The sequence below is a fragment of the Phyllostomus hastatus genome, unplaced genomic scaffold (genome assembly GCF_019186645.2).
Source record: "Phyllostomus hastatus isolate PE091 unplaced genomic scaffold, TTU_PhHast_1.1 phas_contig_329, whole genome shotgun sequence".
In the NCBI taxonomy this organism is placed as follows: domain Eukaryota; kingdom Metazoa; phylum Chordata; class Mammalia; order Chiroptera; family Phyllostomidae; genus Phyllostomus; species Phyllostomus hastatus.
In genome coordinates, this window is record NW_025333854.1 from 5,966,756 (window position 1) to 5,988,061 (window position 21,306).

Consider the following 21,306-nt stretch of genomic DNA (forward strand, 5'->3'; position numbering starts at 1 on the left):
AAGGGCTACAGACACAGCACACTTTCCGGTTTAAGCTGCATAGCTAACACTTTCCCCATCGCTTTCTAAGGTCTGGACAATCGGCGAAACAATAAAGCAGCCCAGATGGATAGCACTCAGTGATGTCCATGGTGCAAACACAGCCACCACGGCCGAATCCAAGCCACTGACGGGGCCACGCAGCCCGGGGTGGGGAGGAGGTGAGCCCAGTGTCTCTGCCCCGCAGACACAACAGACAGGGGTGACCTCGGGAGCTGAGATAGAAAACGATCATCTAGAAAAGTATTGTAGCGTTACTACCTCTGTTTCTAATACAATGCATTTTATTTTGGTGAAAAGGCATCAGAGTTGGCATAATTCTCATTCAAACGCAAACACTTCAAAACATTTAATTGAGTAAGTACTTTGATAAGAGTTAAGAGCGGCCTAAGAGGCGGGCCCAGGTTCACGCAGAGGCCGAAGCCCACGAGTGCTTACCTATGGTGCCGCCCAGGGCCATCGCCCCGGACATCTGGGCCAACAGTTCGGGGGTCGGGTTCAGGCCTCCCAGCGTGGCTGCCAGGCCGCCGGACACACCGATCATGCCCAAGGCATTGCCGAGACGAGCAGTCCCCTGGGTGGAAAGGCCGGCCAGGGCACCAACACAGCACAGGCCTGAGCCCAGGTACATGATCTTCCCGAAGGAGAAGGGAGAAGGAGGAAAGGAGGGGGGAGGGAGGGGGAAGAGGGGGAGAGAGAGAGAGAGAGAGACAATCAAAACTTTCAGTGTACTAACACAGGGAGGACCCCTCTTGAGCCAACAGGGTTCTCCAAAGACAACTTTAAATCCAGGCAACAGAGAGACCAACACGGACTCTTCTTCCACTTCTTCAATACACTCTCCCGTCCACGGGGAATGCTAAGGACATCGTACTTGCAATTATACCTCCCGTGTCCATCGGTTTCTTCGGGATTCAATCAAACCCACAAGGCACAGAAAAGCACCTAACCCTAAATTATGTCGTTACGGGACCCAACCAAATGCCACAAAGGAAGCAACCGCCGGCGCCCTAAGTGCCGGGGACCAGGCCACACGCATCTCAGATGCTGCAACTCAGTCCCCTGAGACCCGCGGGAGGAGAGACTCGTTGGCCTCACTTCACAAGTGAGAGAACCAAAGCTTAAAGGGGTTACGTAATTTTTCCAAGGTCGGATGGATCAGCAAATAGCAGCAAATCTGGGTCAGACAGGCCCCTCTCTGACTCACAGCTCCGAGTGTCGTCGGAAGAGATTTTGTTCACTCGACAGACGCCACGTGCCGGAAATGGGAGGAGTCGGGGGGGGGGACCCGATTTTCCTGCTGTCAGGGAGGCCGCGGCCCAGTGCCAGTCATGGCGAAGAAATGGAAAATGCTCAGTTCAAAGTGGAGTGTTGTAATTACATTTAGACCTTTCAAAGTTCAACTTGATTATGTGTGCTTCTATAGAGCATGTGTTTTTAAACTACCTTTGTTAACTTAATTGGCATAACATCTCTTAAAAAGAGATGATGTACTGAAATTGTAGGGGGGAAGAAAGAAAAGGACTGATAGTATTTAGTAACAGACGCTTTTCAAATTTGTCACTGATTATTTCCTCATGTCCCTCCACTAATCCAGCCAGGCACATAAAGAGAAGACTAACAACTTCCTCGTCTCTTCCAAGGTGTGGAAAAACATGGACACACAGCCACACCATACCTGTGCATCCAGTTAGCGGGTAAACCTGTCTCCAGGACCCACGGCCCTGACTCTTCGGGGATGGAAACGTCTCACTTGACTGACATGTCTCTAGAGTCGTTTTGGTATCTGCTTGATGGAGTTTGAACGTCGGTGATGACACTGTCCCATCACTCTACTTAGGGGAAGAAAACGTGGTGAAAACAAAACTTTCCAAAGAGCCTCTTACTTGTTCAATGTTATAACCACTGGAGAGGGCGGCTAAATATCCTCCAACGAAGGTCCCGGCGGGGAGCAGATACAGGTAATTGTATTCTGGGGGGTCCGTGGGACGCTTAAACATGTCCAGCATTCTCTGAGTCACCAGAAAGCCACCTTAGCAAAGTAAACAGAAAACACAAAGGTCATCGTATTGAGCAACATGATTTCTTAAAGAGCTACAATACTTCAATTTTAAGCACATCTTTATCATCTATAGATAAACATCCTTTTGAGTAACATTGTAGGCCATCAACACTGGAAGTTGTTTTATTACTCAAGCCCGTTCCATTGAAGGAGGAAAAAAATCCCCTAAATTGGCTATTGGTGCAGAACCAACTATTTCCGCATGACTACAAGTAAATAGCCTTTCAAACAGCTTAGCAATGCAACCCATGAAAGGCCAGGATTTATCTTCCAGCAGGTTACCCTGGTTGATAAACCCTGTAATGAAAGAAAAAAACAAAAAGGACCACACCAACGGGCACCAAGTTTCTTGGACCCGTTAAAGGGTCTTTAGCTACAAAATAACATCGAATGAGTTTCACGCACAGATGTATGTGCTGGGCTTTCAGATTTTAGAGATGAACACAAGCCAGGCTAAGGCAAAAGGCTCAAGTTTTATCTCAAATTACACTCGTTTGGAGATGTGATGGCGATAGCGCTTCATCAACGTAGCGCCAAACTATGCGTTAGTAACTGGCCAGCTAACTTGCAGCCAGACACCCCTCTGTGTGTTTTGGGGGGCCCTGGGGGTTTTATGAAGCATTCCTAAAAACCACAGACAGGCAAAACAAACTAATTTCCCCTCACAGACAGCATTTACAGTCTGAGTGAAACATCCGTTCAAGGCACAAAGTCTTAACATCGGAATGCCTATTTCATACTTCTATTCGTTTCTCATGTCCCCACTCAAAACAGCACCGCGGCTTCTTGCGCCGACGTCGTACCTGCAATGTTGACCGAGGATATGAACGTGGCAAGAGCGGCGAGGCCCTGAGAAGTCGTGGAAGGGTACAAATGTCCTCCCATCAGCGCCAGCCCCCCAACTGCAGTCAACCCTGTGGAGAAAGCAGCAGGGTGGTCAACGGTTAGGGTGACGCCGCCAACCAGACGGCACAGGGGTCAGGCCTCGCGCGCACCGGTTCCTAGGGCAGAAAGTTCTCACACACCATCCCCACTGGAGGACTCTTCTGGGCAAAGAGTTAACAAAACCCCTTCTCCTTTGGCACAAAATCTTGACCTTCCCTTATCTTTTGTATCTCTGCTTCCCCGACATAAAGACATGAATCAACAGGGTTATCAGGCCACAGGGCCTACGGTAAGAAGGGCCCCTGGAGGGAAGATTGCATCAGGACTGGAAGGAACTACCCCAGACTGGAATCAGCGCTGTGGAAGCCATGGTGAGGGAGGGGCTTTCCCGAGGACAGTGCTTCTTGGAATTGGACACGTTATCCCCGCAGAGATCCCGAAAGCTATGCCTGCAACAAGGTTACGAGAGAGGCCCCCTGGGGCCAGGACGCTTCCAAGCAGGGCAGCTCCCATGTCTGTAAGCACTGGGTCTCATTCCTTAGAACTGAGCCTTTGCTGGGGGCCGAAGGGAACAGCTCCAGGGCAGCGGTGTGGATGGTGGCACGGGCCTCTGTGAGGACTCGCACCAAGAGAGACGCCAGAGGCTGCCCTGCCGGCCGGCTGTGTTTCCTGTCCCATCAGCGTCGGGAGCCTGGGGCCGGGGTGGCTCACAGTACACTGGCTACTCGGAAAGCTTAGCTGAATCTAAGGGCCCCAAAAGGATGCCGCGGCTGTGATCTTAGGAGAAACACGGGTTTCCAAATGCTATCAGAGGAATCCTTGCTTTGAAGGAAATCATAACTGAAGGCAGTAACAGCGGCCTGCATGGCTTGAAATGGAGGCAGCCTGCCCACCCCAGGGCCCCGTGGGAGCCCACGTCGCCAAGCACAAGCCCCGATGCCAACCCGTACAAGGTGCGCACACAGACTCCATAACCTCACATGGCTCCATAACACAGACTCCACCAACCTCATGGCGAGCGCTCTACACCCATGAAACGCAGTCGGGACGAGGGAAGGCGATTAACAAACCTGAGATGGCATTGGTCACGGACATCAGCGGTGAGTGGAGGGCGGGGGTCACTCCCCAGACGGTGTGGTAGCCCACGATGCCGGCTAAGCCAAAGGTGGTCACCATCTGGGAAAAGGCCAAATTGGGAGCTGCGAGGCCCAAGCCCAGGATCCCCGTGAGCCCTGGAGAAGGAGAGGGCGGAGGGTGAGCTGACAGGCAGGTGTCCGTGGACCGTGAGAAGCACACACCCCCCAAAACACGCAGAAACAGACGTGGCACAGTCAGTGCTTTGCGAGTCCACCCACTCGCCAGCAAGGAGCAGAGTTTGGACACATTTCGTGACTGGGAAGGGGGACAGAGGCAAGGTGAGAGGTACCGTGAACACAACTCACCTTCGTGTCCACCAAGCCTCAAAATAAAATACACTGTAGAGATCTATTCAAGTTTATGAGTCACCTTTATAAACGTGCAACTGTTTGCACGTTTTCCCTTGTGTGGCTCGTTCCCTTCCCTGGTTTAGGTTTCCCTGAAGATGGTGCCACGTGTGTTCGCACAAGTGTCTTTATCCCAAAATGACAGGCCTACAGAAGACCCACCGAGGCTCCCTCTACCTGGGCAAGACACCACCTTCACGGGACGGGACTTCCGCGAGGACAGTTTTATGTCCCCTCGGATGTGGCTGAGGAAGCGGGGTTTGAAAAGAGTGGGAAGGATTTCATTTCCTCCGGCACCTCCCCAGCACACATGGCTCCCACCCACCGGGGACAGAGTTTTGCAATGGCTCCCGAGTCGGGGCCGGACTGCTGGCCGGGGCAGCCGGCTCCAGCCTCAGCACCGAGTCAGCAAACGGGAGTGCACAAAGAAAAGGGGGGCGAAAAAAACACAAATTAAATTAAGAATGTGCAGAATACAAACAGTCAGCTCTGAACATGCATCTTTAATTATCGCCTCTCCGGCCGGCAAACATGTGGACAGCAGTTCTGGGAGAGAGGGAAGGGCTGGCCCCATGGTCAGGAGACATGAGAGGACAATGGGTGACCAGGGAGCTGGAACTTACTTCTCCCGACTGAGCTCCTTTTCCCCCTTGATATGAACTATTTCTCTAGAAGTGGTGCAGGTAGAACATTAATTTTACCTGCAATTATTCAATAAAACTGTAGTTTTAATTTCTTCTTTCCCTCACCCACAAGATTTCTCCCGCAGGGCCTGGGAATCCTCTGGAGGGAGAGTTAGGTAGAATTGTATGGCAGATTCCAGTGAATCAGGGGAGGAGCGGTGCAGGGCTAGGGTTAAGGATACCTTTTCTTAAGCCACACTGCCTGCTTCGAATCCCGACTCTACGGCTTGCTAGCTGTGTGATCTCAAGCAAGTTACTGAACCTCCCTGTGCTACAGTATCCTCACCTGCAAAGTTATTAAACCTCTTTGTTCTCATCTGGAAAAAGATAAGAAATCACATGGCTGAAGGTGTTCCTATCACCTACTTAAGAAACTAATATCCTTTCTATAATACATGTAATAATGCCGATTGTGCTATTTCTATAGTCTGTATAAAACAGGAAAAAGAGAAAGGCAGAGGAAAAAAAAGAGGAAAAAAGAAAATCAAATTCCTTGAAGCATACTGTTCAAATAGATTCCTCAACACATAGACAATAAAAATACTTGCTTTTATCACAAAGGAGGAAGTTCAAGGTAAAACAAAACAAACATAAGGCCATCCTCTTATTCCCTGGAATATGCTATTGCCACAGCCATGAAAATGCAATAACTTTGCCTTAACCAATGTAAAAAAAAAAACAGAAAAACAAATCATCGTGCATGCCTCTCTGTGTTTCCTCAAGAATCTCGAAGACAGATGGCAACTCGTAATGCTTCCGATAATACTCTCCATGTACACTACAAAAATTTGGCTTCTTTTCTTTTAGCCAGTGAGTGCAAGTAGGGACACTGCCCCGTTTATTCACAATGTTCACCACCAGAGAGTCTTCTGGTCATTTTGCTGAGACTTGCTCTTTATTCAAGGAGAGTTAGTTACGTACTTGGCTTTACAACAGCTGGCCTCACAGAGGAGTGGGGAGAATGCTGAGGCTACAAGAATTCTCTCCGCTGGTGCTGGTCCTTAATTCTGGATAGCTTGCTTTTGTTTGGTTTTTGTTTTGGCTCTAAGCAGGCCTAAACATTTTTTTAAAGGATTTTATTTAGTTTTAGAAAGATGGGAAGGGAGGGAGAAAGAGAGGGTGAGAAACATCGATGTACAGGAGATACATCAGCTGGCTGCCTCTCGCATGCCCCCATCCAGGGACCTGGCCTGCAGCCCAGGCATGTGCCCTGACTGGGAATCGAACTGATGAATTTTCAGTTCGCAGGCCAGTCCTCAATCCACTGAGCCACACCAGCCAGGGCAGGTCTAAACATTTTTCATTCATCCTATGGGAGAGACACCAATATAATATCAACTATCCCTATGTCAGACTCAATAATTCATAGCCAGAATGAGTATCTGTCCTTACATCACAGTAATTCTTTAGTGTTTTCACAAAGATGGATTCAAAAGCAAGGAACTGACATTAAATTATAAAGAAAAAGATAAGCATTTGAAAACTGGGTTTTTGTTTTTTTTACCGGGCAAGCAGTTCAAACGTCCAAAGGCTGCATGCCCCTGTTGCGGGCCTGCTTTCCGCAGAAGCAGCTGGGCCCCTCCTAGTCTTTCCCAGCTGTGCGGGTCATCGCAACCGCGGTTCGATAAACCACCAAACACGCACGCGCCCACAAGCAAGCAGCCACATTTCCACACACCCAACATCAGCACAACCTGATGGACATCATTACTGTCTCTCCCTGATGCAGAGAAAAACAGTAACCATTACATGTAAGATGTTTTTCTAAAAGGAAAGGTCTAGCTTGTACAGTCTTTCACACACACTCATCCCAGTGCTGAGCACAGCGCCCCCTATCGCCCCGGCCAGCGAATCCCCACAATCTCCACTCCCAAAGGGGGCGGGGCAAAGAACACGTGCACGAAAAAGTGCTCCCAACAGGCCCGATTCCGAAATGCAATCCAAAGATGGGCACGAGTGTTTCACTTAACAGTGTCGACAGTGAATTCATCACTTTCTCAAGTCAAAGAACCGCGGCTACGTCGGGACGAGCGGGGCCCGCACCTGCCGTGTAGGCGGAAGCCGTGGTCATCGTTTTCCTGAAGGGAGTCACAGAGGCCGCTTTTTCGGCTTCCAGCTCAGCCACGGTCTTCGGCTTCACTGGCGCACCTTGAGGAATATTTTTGGGTGTGGGAGCAGGGAAAATCACCTTGCCATCCTAACAGAAACCAGAAAAACAGCATTTTTGAAGTCAACCCAGTATTTCAAAAATATACAATGTGGAGGATAAAATGTTCTTTTAAAAATAATTTTAAATAAATTCTAATAATGCATAGCTTATCACTTTATATAAATACATAATGCATGTGTACATAAATATACAACATTGTTATTACACACACAGGCATAGTTGTAATTTGTGTGTGCATAAAACACGCATGGAAAATACAGATCAAACCCTTAAAAGCAGATGGATTTGAGAAAACACTTCATTTTTACTTTTTTCAATTCTGATTTTTTGTTTTATTTGTTTTTCAAAAGCAATGCATATTTTAGGTGAGTCACATATATATGTATATATATATACATATATATATATATCTTTGCAATATTTAAATCATTCCACATTTTCAAACAACTTTTATTGGCACAAACCCAACATAACAACACTCTATTAGAATAGATCTCAATTCCAGAACAGGACTCTTCCATGAGCAGAAAACCCAAAACAAACCTACAGTGAAAACTCAGGAAGGACCAGATCTTTTTGCTTACCTTCATCACCACAGTCCCTCTGATGACATGGCCCATTGTACCAAAGTCAAAGTCATCCTTCACTTCAAAGTAAAAGTTGTCTTTGTCAGGGCTGATGGCCTTCAGGAGCTTGGTGATGTTGTTGGAGTACAGCGTGCTGGCCTGCGTGGCCATTCGGCTGGGCAGGTCTGTGTAGCCTATGTGCGTGACGCCCTAAATGGACACAAACACCGTCAGAAAGCTCTGCGGCCGAACGCTCACACTCTTTCCAGAACAAGTCCCAGTCTCGGGCAAGGGCGAGTTTAGAAATTCTGCATCTTTAGAAATATATGCCCTGGCTGGCGTAGCTCAGTGGACTGAGCTCGGGCTGCGAACCAAAGCATCGCAGGTTCGATTCTTAGTCAGGGCACATGCCCGGGTTGCAGGCCACGGCCCCCAGCAACCGCACACTGATGTTTCTCTCTCTCTCTCTTTCTCCCTCCCTTCCCTCTCTAAAAATAAATAAATAAAATCTTTAAAAAAAAAAGAAATACCTACACATACTCACAAACAAATACATATTCCAAAAGGAGCCTTAAATGTGCCTCTATCTTTATTTCTAGCGTTTCATCTCAGGCTTCAGTGTCTCTAAACACTTCACGGCGCGAGCAGGCTCCCACGAACCACGGCAGCGGCCCCGTACCTTGTGGACGTACAGTTCCCCCGGCCGCGTGGTCTCAAAGTTCCCGCCCGCCTCGGCGGCCAGATCCACGACGACGGAGCCTTCCTTCATGGACTCGATCATTTCTCGACTAAACAAGACGGGGGCCTTTTTACCTAAGGAAATAAAAGAAAAGCACAAACTATAATTTTTTAAACTGTATTCTGAGCATGACCGTCGTCCCTGGGCATTCAGGAGGCTAACGTCTGGAACTGGAACTCTTCCCCGAGATGCCTCAAGTCCACGTGGCGGGGGTGGGGGACACTGGTCCTTCTGCTGGGGAAGCAATGAGCCCGTGGGCTGCGAGGCCGGCGTGCAGGACAGAGCCCTGTGCGCAGCGTGGGAACCAAAGCACCACTCTTCCCAAAGGGCTTAAACCCAGTAGCACTCCGGAAGAGAGAAACACTTTGCTTGTTCTTTTTCAAAAAGCACGATAATAAGCTATTAAGGAAACTATATGCACCCAAATTGGACAATTCATGAAAACCACAGATGTCAAGGGAATATTCGATACAAATGTATTAACTACAGAGTGGAATATTCCTAATCATCTTAACAAATGTCACCAGTTTTCCTGCTTGTTCTACTCATCCACCTTAATTTAGCACACGGTCACTTCAAAGAGAGTCAAGGAAGTGCCACAACCAATGCACATGTGAAAAGATGTTCAACGTCACTAACCATCAGAGAGGTGCAAATTAAAATCACAAGGGGATATCACCTCACACCTGTCCGAATGGCCACCATCAATAAGTCAACAAACAACAAGTGCGGGAGAGGATGTGGAGAAAGGGGAACCCTCAAGCACTCTTGGTGGGAATGCAGACTGATGCAGCCGCTGTGGAAAACAGTACGGAGTCACCCCAAAAATTAAACATGGAACCTCCTTATGACCCAGTGACTCCACTTCTATGAATATATGCAAAGAAACCCAAAACACCAGAAAGAATATGTGCACCCATTACTGCAGCATTAATTACAAGAGCCAAGACACGGAAGCAACCCAAGTGCCCATCGATAGACAAGTGGATAAAAAAAGCTATGGTACATACACACAATGGAATATTACTCAACCATAAAAAAGAATGAAATCTTGTGTCATTTGTGACCACATGAATGAACCAAGAAGTTATTATGCTAAGTGAGTTAAGTCAGACAGAGAAAAACAAATACCATATGATTTCACTTACGTATGAACTCTAAAGAACAAAATAGGTGAATAAACACTTTGAAACAGACTCATAGATACAGAAAACAGACTGATGGTTGCTGGGGTTGGTGAGGTGGAGGGGAGGGATGCTTGGGAGCTAGGTAAAAAAGCTGAAGGGGTTGAGGAGCACAGACTGGTAGTTACGAAATAGTCACGGGGATGTAGAGCACAGCAGGGGGAATAGAGTCAAGAATATTGTGATAACTATGTGTGGTGTCAGCTGGGTGCTGGGAATACCGGGAGGACCACTTTGTAAAGTATATAATTGTCTAACCACTATGCTGTATGCCTGAAACTCATACAAAATTAGACTGAATGTAAACTGTGATTAAAAAATAAAATTAGAGCCCTGGCTGGCGTAGCTCAGTGGATTGAGTGCGGACTGCGAACCAAAGTGTCCCAGGTTCGATTCCCAGCCAGGGTACATGCCTGGGTTGCAGGCCACAGCCCCCAGCAACCGCATATTGATGTTTCTCTCTCTCTCTCTTTCTCCCTCCCTTCCCTCTCTAAAAATAAATAAATAAAATCTTTAAAAAAATAAAATAAAATAAAATTAGGAGAGAATAAAGTGCTGTGAATGAAATCAGTAGGGTGCCGCAACCCCAGAAGCCTGAGAGATCACGCACACACTTCCATTCGCACACAGCGACCACTCTGGTGGGCCAGGCCTTACGCCCGGTGATGGGAATCTACTGGTAGAGAAACACAAAATCCCTCACGGAACATCCTCCTCAGGAGATACTTCGCACTTTAAATTCATTCGCTAATTCTTACATAAAACATAAGGCATCGCCCTGGCTGGCATAGCTCAGTGGATTGAGCGCGGGCTGCGAACCAAAGCATCGCAGGTTTGATTCCCAGTCAGGGCACATGCCTGGGTTGCAGGCCACGGCCCCCAGCAACCGCACATTGATGTTTCTCTCTCTCTCTCTTTTTTTCCCTTCTTTCCCGCTCTAAAAATAAAATAAAATAAATCTTAAAAAAAAAACATAAGGCACCAAATGCAAGAATTTTTCAAGCTCATAAACATCCACATGTTCAAGGGAGGCCCATACTGTCCATACATGTTCAAGATTCATGAAACAATGTAAATACCTGTGCCAAAAAAATAAAAGAAACTTGTGGCACTGGTGTCAGAAAAGCAAAGAGCTAGCAGGCTAATCATCTTTATCTCTTCGTTTGAAAGTTGCCAAATCCGTGCCTACAAAATTTTAGTGAAAACACTCATTTTATAAATGAAAACCTACTCAAATCGAAATCTGCATTGTAATCTGTTTTTGTCTCGTTGATTGGAATAAACGGGATTTAAAAAAATACTCCTGGTCGAGTAGCTCAGCTGGTTGGAGTATCTGCCTGATTCACCAGGGCTGCGGGTCTGACCCCGGCCAGGGCACACACAGCAACCAGCCAGTGGATAAAAAGGCTGGGTGAAAAAGAGGAGGACAACAAATGAGGGGAACAACAAATCAAGGTCTCTGTCTCTCCCTTCCTCCCCCTCTCTAAAATCAATAAATAATTTTTAAAAGAAAAATTGCCTTTATTGGTAGCACATGTGGAAAAAGAAGTGCTAAAGACACAAGTGGATGTTTGTATAGTACCCACTTTATTTCTGATGCACACTCTGTGCTTCCAAGATCAAGTCCAAACCCTCGGCCTCCTTCTATGAGGGACCCCAGGCTGAGGTCGAAGGGCTCTGTCGAACATTCTCTCGCACTGCCGCCCCACTGGACCCTCCACCCCAGCCCCGCTGGCCGGCTGCCGCACGGCGTGTCAGATGACCTCCGGGTCTGTCTCCTGAGTCTCCAAGAAAAAGCAAGAATGAGGAGATGTTTTCCCCCAAGACAACGCCCTGAGCTCCTAGTAGTTTAATCACTTCTCAAAATTCTCTGGAAGTATTTTTTTCCTCGAACCCTCCACGGGAGACCAACAAAGACATCTTCACTACGAAACGAACCTTTACTCGAGCGTGGGAATTCAGGGATGCATCCCACACACATCTGAGGAGTCTTCGCAAATCACAGGTCAGCTCCACGGTGATTTGCGACCATGGGCCGTAGGGCTGTAGCCACAGGAAGTGGCAAAGGTAGAGCACAAACCTGCTCTTTCCAGGTAAATAGTGTGTTCACTGCCGTCGCCCTCCCCGCTGACCTGCGGTCCAGAGCCTCTTCTCCAGTAACCAGCCTCTGGCCGGTTCCCGCTCTCGCCCCACCCCCCGGCACCCAGCAGTCCCAGGCAGGCGTGGCTTACACCAGTCTCCTGACCACAGCCCACTGGGATCCGGGTCCACCGGCTTGTCTTCTAACTGCACCAACTTTACGGCCGCCGCCCTCACAAAGTTGATTTGGCATCTGGTTTCTCCTGCCCTCGAAATTCTGGACTCTATCTTTCTTCTGAGACATCTACAGCTAAGGATCCTTCCCCGGACTGCAATGCTGCCCATTTTAGGAGACAGCCAGTGGCCAAGACCACTTAGGCTCCCTAGAAAATGTCTGAAGTACCGCCTGCTGTCTTCTTGGACTCATTCAACCTCCGCAAAACAGTTTTGCGGTTGCTGACACCCTCCGCGTCCACACACACACACACACACACACACACGCGCACCTGCATGCCCCTCTGAAATCCAGTCCCTTTGGAAAAGATAGCAGATTCTTTCACATAGACTAATTTATTTAGCGTCTAGTCAAATAACTCTGGGTACGTTTAAGAAGTTTACTTAAGTTATAGAGGGATGTTTACGATATGGAATTGTTATTTTACAAGCGCGCAACAGCCCTGCCCTGTATGGCTCAGCTGGTTGGAGCATCATCCTGTAAACCAAAGAGTCGTGGGTTTGACTCCCGGTCAGGGCACACGCCTGAGCTGCGGTCCCCAATCAGGGCATGTGTGGGAGGCAACCTACTGATGTTTCCCTCCCTCTCTCTCTCTCTCTCTCCCCCTCACTTTTCCTCTCTCTAAAATCAATAAGCATGTCCTCCCGTGAGGATTTAAAAAAAAAGAAAGAAAGCATGCAACAAAATAGTATGTATAAGATGCTCCCATTCAGTAAAAATAACACATTTATGCTACATATATAAATGCCTCACATATATGTATACTCATACATATACAAACTATTACTTATACTATATAGCTTCTATTAAATTCTACATAATATGATGTTTAACAATACCAGGATATCTTTGAGTGATGAGACTAATTTATTTTCTTCTTTGTGATTTTTCCTTACCTCCTAAATTTTCTATAAGAGCTTGACTTAGTTTTGTAATTTAAAAAATCAAATGAGGGTGAAAGGGAACACAATGACGAATGAAACAGAGCAGCTGCCTTCCAGAGTTCACATGTGGATTAGTTTTTTGAAAATTCTGCAAAGTGCAGAGATAAAAATTAAAAGCAGAAGGGAAAAAAAACAGGGCCAAAAAAGAAGCAGGGTAATACATAGAAGTCTGAATGAACAAGTCCTGAGAAGAATAGGTCAAGAGACAGAAAAAGGCTGAGAAGGCAATTTCAAAATGTTGTGTTATGTTGCCCTGATGGCTAATGTGACAGAAGTGTCACATGTGATAAATGTGGCGTCACACAGGGGAAGGGACAAAGGGAATAAGGCAATGAGGTAGGTATCGGGGGGAAATCTACCCAGACAAAATATCACGCTTCAAACTAACCTCCACATTCTATGGATCAAAATTAATTCCAATATAAGATAATCAACCCCAAAAGGAAAAGAAAACCAGAAACCTTGGTGAATATCTCTCTAGTCTTTGGATTAGAAAGTACTTCCTAAACTTCAAGCAATGGGGAAAATTACAAAGGAAAACGTCAATGGATTTAAATATGAACAATCCTCAAAAAAGCATAAATATGACAAAAACTTAATTGAAAGGTCACAGAAGTTTAAATAAAACAAAACACTAAGATCCTAGTAGATAAATGAACAATAACACAACTGGTCATTTTAAAGACAAATGGAAACCAAATGAAAAAAAAAAAATGTCCACCCTCGGTGAGAATCAAAGAAATGTAAGTAAAAAAGTGAGATACTTTGTTTTGTCCCTCTAATTCAAAGAGTCAAAAATTATAAAAATATTGAAATGAAACAATTAGCTAGACAGTCTATTGGTGAGATTAGGAGCTAAACAATTGTTCAGAAAAGTGTAGTTCACTGAGTACATAACTGGCCAAAATGTTGCTACCCATTCACCCAGTAAACCCACTTCTAAGAGCCGGTTAATCCTGAGAAAATTCATGAAAATCCAGACACAGGAATAATGCAGAAAAATGTTAGAGTATTGTTTTTAGTAGACAAAAACTGAAAATAAAAAGCCCAACTTTGAGAGAACTGTTAAATAAAATACAGTACATTCAAACAAGAAAATTCTATAAAACCATTAAAATGTGTTTATTTACAAAGAGTTCTTAATGACTCTGATATTATATTAAGGGGAAATTTTATTATATTATATTAAATGGAGAAAGTAAGAAAGATATTATATTTTGATCTAACATGATAAAATACATGAAAGAAAGCTGAGAGGAAATGGAAAAGTATTAATAGTATTTTTCACTAAGTAGAGGGATTATAGATGACCTATTGCCTACTTGGCGCTTTAGTGGGTTTCCAACAAAAGTCACATACTATTTTTATAAAATAAATAATAAAGTATTCCTGCATAATCACAACCAGTTTCTGCTTTAAGTTGAAGACATAGGTTAGGTTGAAGACTAGACCCTGGCTGGTGTGGCTCAGTAGATTGAGTGCCAGCCTGCGAAGCAAGGGGTCACTGGTTCGATTCCCAGTCAGGGCACATGCCTGGGTTGCAGGCCAGGTCTCCAGGGAGGGTGTACGAGAGGCAACCACACATTGATGTTTCTCTCCCTCCCACCTTTCCCCTCTTAAATTAAATAAAATCTTTTTAAAAAGAGAGAGTTGTACTAGAAAAGTTAAAATAATGTAGAAATGCCATTAGACTAATCCATTTACTGACCAGTTGGAATGGCTTCACTCAAAGTGACCTGCCCCTCCTGCCACAGCACTTGAAGCAAAGGTTGAGACAACCTTTCAAAAAGTGCATCGCCACACTTGCAAAGGGAGACAGACAGAACTGAGGGTGGATAACCAACAGGGGGATGAGTACAGCTTTTTCACAGTGTAACACATAGAAAAAAAGATATCCGATGATTAATGCAAACCTTCAAATACAAAGAGATGTCCCACATACCCCGGAGACAGCCTGGAACAGATCCTGGATACAAAGGTAAAAGATCAAGTGAGCATATCAGGTGTTTCAAGACATAACTGTAGAAGAAGTTGGAACAGTTCATTTTAAAAGGCAGATAGGGTTGTTTTTTTAAGATTTTATTTATTTTTAGACAGAGCGGAAGGGAGTGAGAGAGAGGGAGAAAAACATAGATGTGTGGTTGCCTCTCGCATGCCCCCAACTAGGGACCTGGCCTGCAACCCAGGCATGTGCCCTGACTGGGAATCAAACCAGTGATGCTCTGACTTACAGGCCAGTGCTCAATCCACTGAGCCACACCGGCTAGGGCCAGATAAGGTTATTTTTAAAGACAAAGTTGGGATTTCCCCTTTCGACTGTCCATTTCTGTTAATTTTATCATTTTTCTACAAAGGATGAGATATACAAAGACCAAAGTTGCTACATTTCCACAAAGCCACCTTCCCATCCCCCCAAAATATCACTGTGATAGAAAATAATGAGAGGAAAAACTTTCAATACATCTCCTGGCACAGTACAAACTGTGGCTGGAAAATCTGGCCTGATGGTCTACCTCCTGAACCATTTCTGGGTTCCTCCTGGTGATCACTCTCTGGTAAGATCACCCAGGTCCCTCCTAGCTAGGAGTAGGTTCCCATACTTTTGTCAGGGCACTGGTGTGACATCACGTACTCACAGCCCTCATCCAAACATCCATTTTAATACTTACTTGGTGCCCACCAAGTACAGGCTAGGTAGGGAAGGAAAATTTCACTTATAGCCCTGAGGTCTAATGTTTTAGGCCTAAAAGAGTCTGCATTGGAAGGTTAGTGAACGGTTGCGTTACTAGACTAGCCGAAGGATTAGAAGCACTCATCTAAAAATTTTAAGTATAGAGTTCCCAGGTTGGGCGGCCACTACCTGGGGTGAGTGGGGGCGCCACAGGTCCGGGTGAGGTGTCCCTGACCCTCTCTCTGCGCGCACCGAGACCTGACTGTAGCCTGACAAAACGCCTCCCTCACGCCCTGTTGGCACCGCGGCTGACTCGCACAGATCCATCCTTAAAAGTGACTCAGTTCGTAGTATCTTTTCACAGTCCTGCATTTGCTCATTAATCGAATGCTAAGATGCAGTTATAAAAGTATTAAAATTAGAAACTTCTAAAAAAATGTACTCACTTCTAAAAATTGCTTTAACAGCTTATCGCTACGTACAGCAAAAGGACATACCCTTGGTCTCTCTACAGCGCTAAGTCCAGAAAGAGGGACCGAGCTTCAACGAAACACCAACGACGAGAGATCTACCAGACCGCCGGCCACGCACTGCACCCCTGCGAGTGAGTCGGGCCCGACGCGGTCCTCCGAACCCAAACTGTTCTCGGACTCTGTCCTCCTAGGAAAGGCACCGAGCCCTCGAAGACAACCTCAAGGGCGTCACCAAAGAAAGAAATTAAGAGGAAGCCACTAAAAATATTAAGAACAAGAGACCGAGATGAAATGGGTTTACCACAAAATTTATGATGTTTCCAAAGAGCGTTTTTGCATGATTTACTGGAACTACTCAAGGGCACGTAATCAGATGGAGAAATCCTTAACTTCCCGACCTGGGAGGCATCGAATTAGACCAGGTCGGGAAAAACTTCCTGCGGTCACAAGAACATGCCATATATACATAACAGTATAGTAGCAACGAGATGGGTCATGTAAATCACGGGACCCATTTACCCAAACCAAAATACATGTGTCGCGAACAAACTGTAGGAAGACAGGGATACTCCTCGATGTGACGCCGTATCGAACACGCTGACTAAATGCAAACAGAGCGCGAGAAGACCCTGCGAACGAACGAGAGTATCCACGCTCTCAGAAATGTCATTTTAGGAGCACGGTTTCACCCTGAGCTCCGCGGGTGTTTCGCCAGCCTCCTTCGCCTCCTCCTGTCACCGCTCTGGTTTTCATTTTCTCCACCCAGTCCGAGAGCCGCGGGAGAAACGACCTCCAGAACTGCTCCAGCGTGGGCCTGGCTGACCTGAGGGTCATCCCGTCCCCCGAGCAGTGACCGGTGCAGAAACCCAGGGGGAGGCGGAGGGGCATCTCACCGCCCACCTGCACGGGCTGGTTCGCCCTGTTGGAACGTCAGGCCCATAAGAACTGCCGTGCCCCTCCGCAAATCCGCCTCTGGATACTCATCCGAGGAAAATGAAACTGCTGGCTTCCCAGCCTTACATTATGCCCTGCAGTGTTGCTCTCCAAAACTGGGGTCGACAGAGCATTCTCCATCTTTCCTTGGGTGGCCCTGGGAAAATGAAAGGAACTGTGCCCACCAACACCTAAGAACGGCACCAGGGTTAGTAGCTCGGCAGCGTTAGCTGAGCCACTGCTGGGGGCAAGGCTCCGTGCCAAGCACGCGCCAGGACGGGGTACAGCAAACACTCTCACCGCGTGAACAGGGGCACAGGGCAACCGAGGGCAACCGAGGGCAACCGAGGGCAAGGACACTGAGAGCAGCTGGCCTGGGAGGCCCTGGCCAAGGGCTGTGAATGAGGGAAAAGGAGGGCTTCCTACCGAGTGGAGCAGGCGATGATGGTAGGAACTACGGAGGAGGTGTTCGCTGGCGTGGGTAGGACTTTGAGAGGCGGGGCTGGGCAGGGACGCATTCCCAAGGGAAGGAACAAAGTGTGTAAAGGCCTGAAAGTCCTTGGCCTATTCCAGGAGGTCGGGGCAGCCAGCGTGACTGAAATCAGACCCAGAGAGCAATAAACCGGTCTGACGCGAGGCCCGGAAGCTAAATCGGGACGAGAAACTGAAAGGTGAGGAGTCCGTTCCAGGGAGCGCAGGCTTTGCAGCACAGGCTGGGCGTGGGGGGCCGGTGTGCCCCGATCCTGACTGTGTGAGACGCCTTTCCCTAAGGATGCTGGGAACTGCGGGGCCCCAAGACAGTCCCCATGACTGAACAAACCCCAGGACTTCCACCAGCTTTGGCTCAATTACAAAACGAGGGCAAGACCTGAGGGCGGGAAGGGGACAGTGGGAAAGCTGCATGGCCTCTTGATGCTTAGGATTGTTCCACGAGGTGGTTCTGTCAGCGCAGGCTTGGTGTGAGCTCCACAGTCTCAGTTCTCACTGGAATTTGGGGGAACCTGCCTACACGCAGTCGGAGCTACAGCTCCCCGATGCCTCCTCACCCCACCCCGACTCTCCCTTCCTTAACTCCCTGACCAGACTTTCAACCTCCTCCCGATCACCCACTCCAAGTCTGTGAAAAGTCTCTCCAAAACACGAGGGATGCTGGGGAAAAACCTCTCGTGTCTCAAAAGGTGCAGCAGAGAAGACCACGAGCACAGCCTGAACAGTCCCCGGGAACAGGGCTGCCTTGCTTTCTGAGGGTGGTGTCCAAGGTCAAAGAGCTGGACAGGGAGATGGGGGGCTCGTCCTTGTGGGCAGAGCACCTCCCAACGGGACGGTCGGCGAGGCCCCATCCTGAAGTCACCTACACGGCGTGACATCCTAGCCTCTAACCCGGCACCCGGCCCCACCCTGGGGGTGTAGGTGCTGGAGCGACGGTGAGGCACAAAATCCCCGGCAGCAGGGCAGTTCGAAGGCCCCAGAAAAGTTCCGCTCCCCGCACAACCCACCTAAGTGGGACATGGTCGTTTTCTCGAGCCCACTGACGGACGGCCACCTGGGGGTCACATCGCAGCCCGAAGCTGGCCGCCCGTGTCCCTCTGAACACCGTCGCCCGCGCCAGGCCTCCAGGGCCGCCACGAGGATCCCCGTCTCAGGAGCCTCCACTCGGAGAACTTCTGACATTTAGCTTAATCCCCTTTGGATCCCACCCAAGGAAAACCTCAGAATAACTTCTGCCCCGAGAGACTTCCAGGAGCCAGAGCGCCGTCAGGTGGCCCAGGCGAAGGCCCGGGACAAAAGCCCGCAGAGGGACAAGGCCCAGGACACCGACTTCCCAAGGGCACTCGTGCCTTTCCAAGGGGGGGCAGAAAACCCCGAACTTATCTATTACAAATTGTATATTTATTCTTCCATGTTGCAACTTCAGTCACCTTCAGAGTGCTCTCCATTTGATGCAATACATCTACCGAGACTTTTTTTCTCCCACTGCTCAAAACGGTTTTTGAACTCATCGATTTTAATGCCTTTTAGCCTCTGCTGTTTTCTGTTTCACCTCTTCCACATCAGGAAAACTTTTCCCTTTGAGGACTTTTTTCATCCAGAAAAACAACAAAAAAACGTCGCTGGAGGGGTGAGACCGGGTGACAGGAAGGGTGGGGCATGGGTGTCATGCCATTTTTGGTCGAGAACTGCTGAACACTCAGCTCGGTGTGGGCAGGTGCGCTCGTAAATCACCCAGCATGAGATGGGCAAACACGTTGAAAGAGTCTTCAAAAAAATTCGCTGGAACCAAACACAGCCTCTCACAACAACGCCAGCTGGTACACTGATGCAGATGGGTTCTGAGGACACTCACCCAGCAGGGGAAGCCTGTACTATAAAGGGCCCACCCTCCAGAAGATAATTCCAAGTTTTTGGGGGGGCCTCCCCCTCATACATAATCTTTTCAATCTTTTTTTTAGTGCTCATACTTTCAGGTTTCAGCCCCCCAGAAATATAAAGGATCTTTAAAAAGATCATCTTCTCCCTTATAATATTTTAATTCACTTTTTTTGGGGGGGCGGTTCAAAAAAGTAAAAATCAACAGAAAGGCCCTCTTCAGACCAGCTCTCTGAGTACGAGCCGTGGCCTGGAGCACGGGTCTCCGTAAGTTTAATGCACTGAGGCAGAGCGCAGCTTCAGAAAAGGTTACAAACAGGAGAGACTCAGTGGAACACATCGATTAAACTTCTCAACAGGGCTTCCTTAAGACTTGTTACACAGGCCCAGTGCGCATTCGGCTGGGTAGCCCAGTGGGTAGAGCATTGTCCCACTACACCAGTGGTTGCGGCTTTGACCCCCGGTCAGGGCACATGCAAGAACCAACCAATGCACGCATAAATAAGAGTAACAGCAAATCGACGTTTCTCTCTCGCGCTTCCTCTTCCCCTTTCTCTCTCTCTCTCTATAATCAATTAAAAAAAAAACTTATTACACAACTTGACCCTCCACTAAAGTTCACTTACTATAAACTATTTATAAAAAGTAATAGCCCTGGCTGGGTGGCTTAGTTGGTTGGAGCATTGTCCCATACTCAGAAAAGTGTGGGTTCAATCCCCAGTCAGGGCACATACCTAGGCTGTGAGTTCGATCCCTGGTCGGGGCACATATGAGAGGCAACCAATCAATGTTTCTCTCTCACATCCATGTTTCTTTCTCTCTCCTTTCCTCCTTCCCTTCCTCTCTCTAAATGAACATATCCTCAGGTAAACATTTAAAAAATGATAATAAGATATTATGGAGGGCATGCCCTAAAAGTCAATACGTGTTTTAGATAAGAAGTCATGAGTTCTATCACTCCCTTCCAGCTTCATGATCAGTGACAATTCTACACGCTGTGTCCAAACTAACCTCAGTTCCTCAGTCAAGTCTGACCAACAGTATGAACAAATGCTCCAGCACCCTCTGCTGGCCACTTGACGCATCGAGCCAGCTCGTGACTCCTCTCCCCAGCCCGCAGCAGCTCCCTTTCCAAGGTCAGAGGGCGCACGCACCAAGGCCGCCCCATCCCTCCTCCAAAGCCACCTGTGCTGCAGCCCGGCCAGGAGTCACAGCAGGACGCATCCTGAAGGGCTCCCCTCTGGCGGACGGCACAGGCGCAGACGCCGCCCTGGGCCCTGGCCGGCCTGAGCCGCCCCCACCTGCAGGCCTCATTTCTGCACTCACGGCGCCCTCGTCCTCCTCCGCGGGCTGAGCCCTGTGACCCCCCTGTACCCGGCAGCCACCTCTGGCGGGATGGGGGTGTCTGCAGAGACCAGCCCACCTACCAGGCATCACCGGCACACACAGAGGCCAGAAAGAGGGGCTTGGGAGGCACGTTTTCCCCACAAACCCGTAGGTATGGTAACCCTCCTGCCCCTGGGTCTCTCACAGCCGCAATTGCGGGGGAGGGGGGGCAGAAGAGACCTTCTCCCCCACCGGCCCGGACCTCATGAGAAAGCAACCGCTGACTGTCCGCAGTTCCCTAGCGACGGCGGGGACTCCTCTGGGGGATCAGACATGAGGAACCCCGCAAGCTCTCATTACACGCCCCCCCGTCTTTCAGGAAGGGAAACGGTCACAGTCGGCATGCTGTTCACTACCCAACACCACAAGCACAGGCGGAGGGGTGCGACTGTGAAAGGTGGGATAT

General features: G+C 48.1%; 1 protein-coding gene across 4 annotated transcripts in view; it reads right to left on the reverse strand.

Moving 5' to 3' along the window:
• NNT (nicotinamide nucleotide transhydrogenase) overlaps positions 1 to 21,306 on the reverse strand; it is a 79,918-nt gene that overhangs the window by 35,315 nt on the left and 23,297 nt on the right. For all 4 annotated transcript variants that reach the window (XM_045839871.1, XM_045839872.1, XM_045839869.1 and 1 more), the window contains exons 8-14: positions 8,569 to 8,702; positions 7,908 to 8,099; positions 7,197 to 7,350; positions 4,057 to 4,218; positions 2,905 to 3,015; positions 1,926 to 2,071; positions 478 to 673 (exon numbers count right to left, since the gene is read on the reverse strand). In XM_045839871.1, coding sequence (XP_045695827.1) covers positions 478 to 673; positions 1,926 to 2,071; positions 2,905 to 3,015; positions 4,057 to 4,218; positions 7,197 to 7,350; positions 7,908 to 8,099; positions 8,569 to 8,702 — 1,095 coding nt within the window. The remainder of the gene's footprint in view (positions 1 to 477; positions 674 to 1,925; positions 2,072 to 2,904; positions 3,016 to 4,056; positions 4,219 to 7,196; positions 7,351 to 7,907; positions 8,100 to 8,568; positions 8,703 to 21,306) is intronic.